This window comes from Trematomus bernacchii, unplaced genomic scaffold (assembly GCF_902827165.1).
Source record: "Trematomus bernacchii unplaced genomic scaffold, fTreBer1.1, whole genome shotgun sequence".
NCBI lineage: Eukaryota > Metazoa > Chordata > Actinopteri > Perciformes > Nototheniidae > Trematomus > Trematomus bernacchii.
Window position 1 is genome coordinate 13,416,932 of NW_022987547.1, and position 10,798 is coordinate 13,427,729.

The 10,798-nt window shown below is 48.0% G+C and overlaps 1 protein-coding gene across 2 annotated transcripts; it reads right to left on the reverse strand.

The window, feature by feature from the left end:
- Window positions 1-373: 373 nt before the first annotated feature.
- On the reverse strand, window positions 374-5,114 carry LOC117476321. 2 transcript variants are annotated; one of them, XM_034122756.1, is made up of 3 exons: window positions 4,979-5,114; window positions 4,177-4,248; window positions 374-4,040 (listed from the first exon to the last, which is right to left on the reverse strand). In XM_034122756.1, exon 3 carries the CDS (start codon window positions 2,025-2,027, stop codon window positions 1,005-1,007), a length of 1,023 nt encoding a protein of 340 aa, XP_033978647.1. In that variant the 5' UTR covers window positions 2,028-4,040; window positions 4,177-4,248; window positions 4,979-5,114; the 3' UTR covers window positions 374-1,004. The 2 variants fall into 2 exon arrangements, with proteins under 2 accessions (XP_033978647.1, XP_033978646.1); XM_034122755.1 differs by having other exon boundaries at window positions 4,177-4,255.
- Between the last annotated feature and the right edge of the window lie 5,684 nt (window positions 5,115-10,798).

Below are 10,798 nucleotides of genomic sequence, written 5' to 3' on the forward strand. Positions count from 1 at the left end.
TTTTTTTTATTTCAACAGTGAGCTACAAAGACAATCAGATTATGAATGAACAGTATGAAATTCATCAACATTGAAATGTATTTTATTATCAAAATAATATTTAACTGTTATTAAAACAAGCTTGCTCTGTTGTCTCACTGAAAGAATAAGTTTTACCATGTTTTTACAGACAATATTGAGAGATAAATAGCAGTTGTCACTATGCGTTAAATATCTTTGCCTTCAATACATTAAATTAGAAAGCTGACAGTCATATTGCTTGTTAACATCTAAATGTAACCCTTTGCATGGAAAAAACCCTCAACTTCACTGATGTGTAGGTGATCTAGTATTTAGTATTGTTTAATGGAATGTATAGCAGTGTATTAAAGTCAATACTGTCATGGCCTGGCTCTTAGCCATAACAAAAAGCGTAGGAAGGACAAGAATATGTAAAAAAGGTATTTATTTAGCAAAACTTAATGTGTCCGAAGACAAACAAAAAGGCAAAGCAAAAAAACATAGGCGACGTGGCTGCTCTCCAAGGTCCGGTTCTCTGCGGGGAGAGAGAGATCAAGACTCTGGCCCAGGCCTCTTAATCCTCCGCCAGCCCTCAGGTGTCCTCAATCAGGGCGTCAGGTGTCCCCAATCAGGGCGTCTCAAGCAGAGGAGAAACATTAAAGGGCCATGCACACCACAGGAGACAACAAGGCAGGGGTCGTCACACCCCCCCCCTTAAAGTCGGTGTCCCCAGGACCACCGGCACACCAATCTCAACCCTGACAAAACAAAAAACACCAGTAATGAACAAAAAAAACACAAGACATAATGCACCCCACCTCCAACAAAACCACCAATTGCAACATACAACCCTCACACTGCCAAACGCTCCTCCAACACCCAGCCACATCTTTAGCAACTCAGGTAAGCTACCTGAGAAGCACACTTTAAAAGGATGGGCAGAGCGAGAACGATTTATCGAACAGTATGACAGACAATACATTACCGTCACGGCCCATGTTTCCTCAGTTGTAGCAGTTAGTTTCACTGGGTTTACTGCACTGCACCGCAACGTGGCCAATGTCGCCACACCTGTAACATTTCACCCTACTGCACCGTCTCTGGATGTGACCAAGCCCACCGCAGGAATAGCACTTCCGGTCGTTGGCATACCCACAGTCACGAGCCATGTGTCCTTGGTCTCCACACCGATAGCAGGACATTTCCTTGCCTCTTCCTCGACCCCTGCTGCCGCCGCCACGACCACCATAAACGCTGCCGCCACCACGACCACCATCAACGCCACCGCCGCCACGACCACTTTGACTAGTGGGACAATGCTTGATCTTCTGGTTTCCAAACATATTTTTGTCCATAGCACGAGTGGTCACACAAGAGGACGTGACGTCTGCCAACACTGTAGAGCTCTCCTCAGACCCTGACTCAATCGGGCCGCCAGTGACTAAAAACGCAGGGGGAACATCAGTCCAGACTCTGCTACCTGCCAAACCGTTGCCCAGGATGAAGTGTATCCCCTCGATTGGCAAAGCTGGACGTACACCAACAGCTACTTCACCTTTAACAAGGTCACAGTCAATATACATCCTATGAACAGGAATAGGAAGAACTTTTAATCCCATTCCCCAACTCAGAACAGTGTCACCAGTGTCACTTTCATAAGACAAAGGCAAAACAGAGTCAACAATATAGGAATCAAAAGCCCCTGTGTCTCGCAAGATTTTGATTGGAACTCTGACATTACTACCTACCAATGACACCAAGCCGTCTCGTATAAATGGAGCATAAGATGCCAAAACCTCAGATCCACATAAGTGGGATGTAAGCACATCGGCAACACAGCAGCTTTTCACAGGAGCAGCTAACGCAACAGGCCCAACAAAATATCTTCCTCCCTCAGATTTTGCTCTAAGCGCAGGACATTCTGCCTTCCAATGGCCTTTTTCACGACAGTAGTGGCACATATCATTATCCACCTCAGATTTGACCAAACCCAAATTTCCTTGGCTCCATCCCAAATGAACCAACATCAACAGCCTTTCTACTTCCTTCAAAAACAGCTAGGGCCCCAGAGCGCCCTCCGAACCTGCAACACAAACTCATCAGCTGCCACAGCAGCTTCAGCCGCAGAAGTGACCCTGTGTTCTGTTATGTAAGTAGCAATCTTGTCAGGAAGAATATTTTTGAACTGTTCCAAAGTCATGAGCTCACACAAATCGTCAAAAGTAGTGACGTCAAGAGCAGTTAACCAACGCTTAAAATGAACAGACAAATCCCTCGCCATCTCCACATATGTTTGATCTTGTTTTTGCTCAAAGGACCTAAAACGCTGTCGATAGGCCTCTGGCACCAGTTCATATGCTCTAAGCACCGCTGATTTTATTTTACTATAGCTAGAGCTATCTTCCAGACATAAAGAGGAATATGCAGACTGTGCTCTTCCTGTGAGAACACACTGAAGCATCAGAGCGCAGTCTGCATCAGGCCAATCTCTAGCCCTAGCTACACGTTCAAACAACAACAAAAAACGTGTCGGGATCACCTTCATTAAAGTGAGGCAGCAAGCGCAGGTTATTAACATCAAAGTGATGAGGAGACCTGGGCACCTGTTCACCCTGCCCCTCACCGGACAACGCGCCATCTCTGAGAATAGCCAGACGACGTCCCTCCAACTCTATCTTGGCTTTCTCAGATTCTTGTCGCATCCGCTCCACTGTGATTTCCTTTTCAATTCCCAACACATACTTCCTTTTGTCATGTTCCCGGTCATGTTCCCACTTTATTTTTTCGTGTTCCTGCTGCAACAACAACATTTCCCTCTGCTGCTCAAAAGAAAGTGCACTTGCCTGAAAACGAGGTTTTAACAAAACCCCCTCTTCCTTTGCAGCAAAAACTCCCGTCTCCCTTAATGTCGACACTATAGAGTCTTTTATGTTATCTTTCACCCTTCTATCCCCGACAATAGACACAGAGAAATGCTCAGCAATTAAGAGCAGCTGCTCTTTTGAAAAAGTGCTAAGCAACTCCTGAGACGGAGCTTCAACAAATGCCTCTACGTCAGCCATATTAACTTCCAACGACCCCTCACAACACAACACAACACCGGACCTTTAAACCGAGAGATGAGAAAAAGAAAAAAAACACAAAAACAAACCGGACAGATAGCACAACGCTTATTATGCGTGATGCGTCCAAAGTGGAACAACACTAATGTTCTGATTGGAGTTTCCCCACTAACTCACCATCCCACTGACTAATCTCCTCCCTAGTCTTCATGCAGTTACTTGTGGTGGGTATTTATGCACCGGAGACCGCTGGCCCAGCAAAGCGACTAGCAAGCTAGCAACACTACTGTGACCACGGCCATGCTCCCAAGCCGAAGCTTCAACCACTTTCTCCGCAACACTACACACCCCGCTCAACAATCCCAAGGGAACCGCCGCTTAACCTGCCAGGGAAAACTCCGCACCGCTCCGCACCAACAAACCCCCACGAGAGAAAAAGGAGAAAAACAAAACAAACAGCTGACCACGGCTAAGAACAACTAGCAACCACTCTCCCGAAATATAATACCAAACAAATCAAAGTTTCACAAAGTACTCAAATCAGTCCCCAAACAACGATCTGAAATCTAATGTCCTTCCCACAACGAGCCGAAACAAAGAAACCGGCCGCACTGCAAACGCGCTCCCAACAAATGTTATACACGCGCATCAACTCCCAACACAAATCTTACCTATCCGTTGCTGCATCACAGATAAAAAGAAGTGGACGAGCCCCCATCTGTCATGGCCTGGCTCTTAGCCATAACAAAAAGCGTGGGAAGGACAAGAATATGTAAAAAAGGTATTTATTTAGCAAAACTTAATGTGTCCGAAGACAAACAAAAAGGCAAAGCAAAAAAACATAGGCGACGTGGCTGCTCTCCGAGGTCCGGTCCTCTGCGGGGAGAGAGAGATCAAGACTCTGGCCCAGGCCTCTTAATCCTCCGCCAGCCCTCAGGTGTCCTCAATCAGGGCGTCAGGTGTCCCCAATCAGGGCGTCTCAAGCAGAGGAGAAACATTAAAGGGCCATGCACACCACAGGAGACAACAAGGCAGGGGTCGTCACAATACTTCATTTATTTAAACCAATATCTTTCTTGATTCTTTGTACAGTATGAAAAAAGAGTATTTGTACCTGTGCTGAAGTTCACTGCTGTGAGGAGTCCAGTTCTGTCTCTCACTCTCTGGTCCAGCCTGTCTGCATCACCTGGACACTTTAAACAAACAGATATATATGTAAAGTACCATGTGTACAAACAATATAACTTATTCTCTTCTGTTGAACATGTTGGATTGTGTATTGTCCGAGTCAGGGTCCTTTTTATTTTACTGTAACTTTGGAAGTTGTGTTACCAATGCTTACTGTTTATTTGATACCAATTTGGTAATGCAATTAATAAAAACAACAAGGTTTGGGTTCGTTCTTCAGATGACTGTGACGTTAACGTGTAAGCTCAATAATGAACTCCAGCTCAACCAACCATATTGTAATATCTAAGTAATCATCTTGAAATATGACATTAATAATTGTAATATACACACATCTTATTGTGAGGTTGATTTCACATACACTACTTCGACGTTAGCTTGTCTACATACTTGAGCATAGCCAATTTAAATTAACCTTAGCGATGCATACAGTTCCTACCTACATAATAAAATATCTCTCTAAGTTACAAGGATGACCTTATTTTATCAACCTCAAACAGAAGCCTTTTGTTCTACAGTATTATCCCACTTAACGCTTAACACTTGTCTATTTCGTTTTAACCTTTATATATACAGTCTATGGTTTTAAGTTAACTTGGAGGCTAAGATTAGCATCGTTAGCACCGATGTAGCTACCACTCGCTTACACGCTAACCCAAGCCTTAACATTCATTACGTAGCTGATTGAAATCATAAACACATAAATAAAGTACTCAAATTTCACTTACCGCAAAACGGCATTCATGCACCGTCTGTTTTAACCGCAGAGCGAGTTGTTGTATATATTTAGACTATGGACTATGACATTTAGGTTGACAGTTTATTCAACACGTTATTGCACACGCTGCCATGACAACACAACAACAACCAACTGTATCCGGTTCACACATCCCCAAACTCCCGGTGCCATCTTAAAGGCACAGTCACACCTGATGTGACACATACATAACATTTACCCCCCCCCCCACAAGGAACCCAATTAACTTTGAGCTATCTACTCTAGATGAACTGGGTAGACTGCCAGTCACCAGCATAGCCATGTGGATTATTCTGCCACGCAACAGACTATGCTCTGAACATTACCCCTGAGAATCACAAGCTCACAATATAGTCCTCCAAGTATCTTGGTCTGACCCGGACACGGGCCGGATGAGCTTCAGGACTAGGGATGGGTATCGTTAAGGTTTTAACGGTACTACTACTTTTATCGATACCGCTTATCGGTCCGGTCTTTTAACGGTACTCTTATCGCTTCTTTTGGAGAGAAAAATGAGGTAAACTAACTATATGTTGTATGTCAGGGACTACGGATGGAAATGAGCTCAAAGCTAACATCCGGCATATTTACACTTGAAGCATTATTTGTCTAAAGTGTTCATTAATGTGCATTGTCCCTATTCAAATAAACAATTAAATGAAAATTAACAAATTGTGAACAAAACTAACATTGCTTTTTATTTAAATGAAATACATAATATTTCACATCAACAGAAACAACAACGTTTTAACAAATCATATTAAATAATCTGATGACAGAACTGTGAACAGAATGGCTGAAACTTTAACAAACTAAATAACTCAGTTCCCTCTAATCATTAACCCATGTTTGAATCATTGAGTTAGCTCCGTGTGTTGCTGCTAGCATACATAATATACCTGACGTGCAGTGGCGTTTTTATATGTACAAAAGTGGTGGGGCACAAAAAACTTAGATGTCTATATATAAGCTTCTGCAGTGACGTGCAGTGAGGTTCATGGCTGGTGAGGCACTGGCACTGACTCTTCAGGTTTACAAATATTATATTTTGACCTAAACCAAAATATAATATTATTTTCAAAAGCTTTTTTTGTCTGATGCTTCGATTAATTTTAAACAGACAGTTCAACAAAAGGATACCCAAAAAATGTCATTTTATCATTTAAATATTGAATTGTTCTCTCTTAGTAAGATCCCATTTTCAATAAAATGGCGGTATTACCTTGACTTGAAGATGAAGTCCATTTGCCTATCCTTCTGGACAAACATTTCTATTACTTTTTTGTAAAAGTCCTCCTTATGTTCTTGTAGTTTCAAAAGTCTATCATAAATCTAATCCATAGATTTATGATAAAAAAATTATATAAGTAGGGTAGACATGTGGATGTTATCCGGCTAATCAAAACGTGCATTTATCTAACAGGTACGTTTCCCACAGATCTTATTTCGAGCTATTTTCTAAAATCCTCTGGAGAAATCTCATTGCTTTTTTGTGCTTACTTCCTGGTTTTAGGACGCGCCCCTGCAGCTCTCTCGTCTCCTCTTCACACAGCACACTTTTCGCGGCACACGTACTTACAGCCAATCAGCTCTGAATGATTTGAGATGACGTATGGCGGGGATGGTAGCTCCATGCCCCTCTGGTCATTATTTTTTTGCCACACACATTTCATTACAAAATACTCTGAGCATGCGCAGTGAAGTTTTTACAGTCACCGTTGACTTCACAGCGAGAGGAAGGGGCATAATCAGGTTTTGTCCCACATGGCTCTAAACAGCTCAATAGGCACACACTGTGACTGTAGACACACTAATTAGAAGAACACAGACTAAAACAGCAATGTACAGACGAATCAGATGATTAAACATGATCTTAAAATATATTTTATATATTTTTTTATTTATTTTTTTTGCATTTTTGTAATCATTATTTGTAATACTTTCTGCTGACACTAGGTGGGGCTGTGCCCCACCTGCCCCTAATGACCAGTCGCCACTGCTGACGTGGAAACGTTACTCGTGGATGGGGCTACAGAGCTACTAGAGAGACCGTCGAACCCGGTGCATTTCTCCGTCTGAACGTGGTGCACTTTTGCAAGATGTTTAGACAAATTGCTCGTGTTACCGCCCTGACATGCTAAACTCTTATTGCACTTTAGGCAACGAGCGAGATGGGTAAAGTTTAACCACACCTCGGAGCGCGTTCTCTCCGCCATCTCCTCCGTGTGTGTGTGTTGTTGCATGTAGCAGCTGCGTGTGTGTAAACTGCCCCGCCCCCTCGCACACAGACGGGGGAGAGAGATCTCTCGTTTGGATCTCTCGTTTGGAGAGATCGAAAATACAAAAAATGACGCATTTTGCAGTCTTTTTGCGTATTAGAAACGGAGTTGGCGACACTAAAACTGCAATATAATGTTTGTGTAGCAATAATACACATGACATCTTTTTTAGATGTCTCCAGTACCGATAAAAAGACCGATAACGTCGGAGCTTAATGGTACCACGGTCTTTAATAATTCAGCCCCGGGGCCCGTTTAATACCGGGGCTCGGTACCCATCCCTATTCAGGACGAACCACTGGCTCAACTGGCTCAGGTGGGAACCCGGCTGGACCCTGCAACAGCTCATCAGGAAAAGCAAAGTCCCCGTCCTCCCTGGGCCCTGGGTCCACGATGGGGGGCGGTGCCACCTTCCGAAGCCGGCTTGCATGCCACCGTGATCCGTCGGCCAGACGAAAGGTGGCTGACCCCAGTTGAGCGGTGACCTTCATCGGCGCCGTCCAGAAGGATAGCAGCTTGTGGTCCCGGTTAGGACGGTGAATCCTGACCCAATCCCCCACTGTGAAGGGAGGCGCTCTCACCCTCCGTCTCTTGTCGAATCGCTGCTTCATGCGGCGCTGAGCCTCTGCGACCCTGGCGCTCTGGCAGGGTGCGGCTGTTGGCGTGACGGCCGCCGGGGCCCGTAACCGATCCAAAGGGAGCTGGAGCTCACGGCCCATCATCAAGAGGGCTGGGGAGCTGCCGGTAGTTGAATGCGGCGTCGCCCGGTAGTGAAGCAGGGTGCGGAGCAGCGCGGCTGAGAACGGAAGACCATCTGCCAGGTGTGCTCTGATCCCGTTCTTTAGGGTTTGGTAGAACCTTTCCACCCCCCCATTTGCTTGCGGGTGGTAGAAAGCTGTACGGATGTGTTTAATCCCCCTCTCTTCCACAAAGGTGGCGAACTCAGCTGAGACAAACTGTGGGCCGTTATCTGTAGTGATGGCGTTAGGACTGCCCCACCGAGCAAACAGAGAGGAAAGGAAGTCTGTGACTACCCGAGCCGTTACGGACCCTGTGGCGACCACCTCTGGCCATTTCGAATGGAGGTCGTAGGCCACCAGGAGGAAGCGTTGGTGGTGCGGGACGCCATGGAGCTCCCCACAGATGTCCAGCTGCATGTGCTCCCAAGGCGCGCGCGGCCACTGCAAGGGCTGCAGGGGCGGTGGGGGTGGCGGGCCAGTTTTGCCACTGACCAGGCAGGCCGTGCACTCCTTCACCATTGTCTCTATATCTCGATCTATGCCCGGCCACCACACCAAATCCCTGTAGCGCTGTTTCACCTTCACGATACCCAGATGGCCCTCGTGCGCCATTGCCAATACGCGTGCCCTGACGTTGATGGGGACGAACGTGCGGAGGCCCCGGGCCACCCAGACACCGTTCCAGCAGGTCTCGTCCTTGACCCGATGAAAAGACGCCAGCTCCTCCGGGAACTTCGCAGGCCATCCCTCCCGGATGTAAGTGCGGAGCCGGGAGAGCGTGGGGTCCTCCTCCGACGCGAGCCGAAGGTCCTCCAGGGAAACCGCGGCCTGAAGCGGGGCGTGGAGCATGAGTATGAGCTCTGACTCTGTTGCGTCAGGGCCCGCGCCGGGCGCTGGGGCGGGGGTGGCGTGGGAGAGCAGGTCAGCCACCACATTCTCCCTGCCGGGAGTAAACACTGTGGTGAAGTCATACGGCAGGAGCCTCTCTGACCAGCGGTAGATCCTCAGCGGTTTGTGCCCTGACCCCGATGTAGCAAGCAGGGCTGTAAGAGCCTGGTGGTCAGTACACAACGTAAAATGTCGCCCATACACGTACATATGCCACCGCTCGCACGCCCAGACGCAGGCCAGCGCCTCCCGCTCCCCCACCGAGTATTTCTGTTCGGCCGAGTTGAGGGACCGAGAGGCGAACGCCACTGGGCGTTCTGTGCCCCCCTGGATCTGGGACAGCACCGCCCCTATTGCTGTATTGGACGCGTCACAGGTCACAAACGTGGGGCTCGCCAGGTCAAAGAATGCGAGCACCGGCGTTGAGGTAAGCTGCGTCTTGAGCTGGCGAACAGCGGCAGAGCAGGCCGGGGTCCACTCCCAGACCGCATCCTGTTTCAGCAGTTCGCGTAGTGGGGAGGTGGTCGAGGAGTACTGAGGAAGGAAGCGCAGGTAGTAGGCCGTCATCCCCAGAAACGAAGAGATCTGAGCTGGACAGGACGGCTCAGGCAGGCGCAGCACCGCCTCTACGTTGGAGTGTAGCGGGCTGAGGCCGTCGGCGGTCAGGCGGAACCCCACGAAGTCGATGGCTGGAACGGCGAAGGTGCACTTTTCCCCATTGAGTGTGAGGTTGTGACTGGCGAGGACGTCCAGCACCCTCGCCAGGCGTTCGTAATGAACGGCTGGTGTTGCACCATGAACCACTATGTTGTCCAGGAAGACGACCACGCCCGGGATGCCGGCGAAGATGGTGGTCATGATTTTTTGAAAACAGCTGGGGGCCGAGCTGAGGCCGAAGGGCATGCGGGTGTAGCGAAACACTCCGACATGCGTCGCGAAAGCTGTAAGGCTGCGGCAGGAACAGAGCGACAGACCCGTGCGAAATGGTTCTGTCTGCCACAGCGTTGACACCTCTGTCCTTTGGCAGGGCAGTTTGGAGCTCGACTCTGGTGCGATGATGAGCCACAATTACCACAGGCCCGGCGTGCTGCCGTACCCTGGCGTGCTGCAAAGTTCACATCAAAGTTGTCCTCAGGGAAAACCTCCCCGGGAGGCTCCATGGGTAGCGCCACCGTTTGAGTTAGTAGCATGGGTCTGTGGGGAAAAGAACTGGAGGAGGGAGCTAGCTGTGATGCTAAGGCTGCTGCTGACTCCACTGCTCTTGTTAAGGTGAGCTGGTCTATCATCATTAGCAACTTTTCTCTGAGCGTCGAGCTGTTAGTGTGCTCAGCCAGCTGATCCCGTATTAGTTCATCTTCCAGCGCCCCGAATTTACAGAGGCTGGCTAGTCCCCTCAGATCAGCCATGTAATGGTGGACGGACTCACCCGCCTGTTGCCGGCGTTGCCGAAAAACAATCCGCCGGAGCATAACATTTTGTGGAGCAGCAAAGTGTCTAGTGAGCAGTGTAACACAGTCCGCATATTTCGGAGCGGGTCCGAGAGTCCGAAAAATCCGCTGTCCCTCGCTGCCCAGCGTGTGTATCAGCAGGGCTTTCTTCCTGTCGTCGTTAGCTTCAGCTAGCCCCGCGGCTACTATGAACGTTTCGAAGGACTCAAGCCAGCGAACCCACGGAATCGGCGGTTCGCCCGGCAGTGCGAGGAACGGGGAGAGAGGTGAGAGTAGAGAATCCATAATCCTCGTCGCCAATGTTGTATATATTTAGACTATGGACTACGACATTTAGGTTGACCGTTTATTCAACACGTTATTGCACACGCTGCCATGACAACACAACAACAACCAACTGTATCCGGTTCACACATCCCCAAATTCCCGGTGCCAT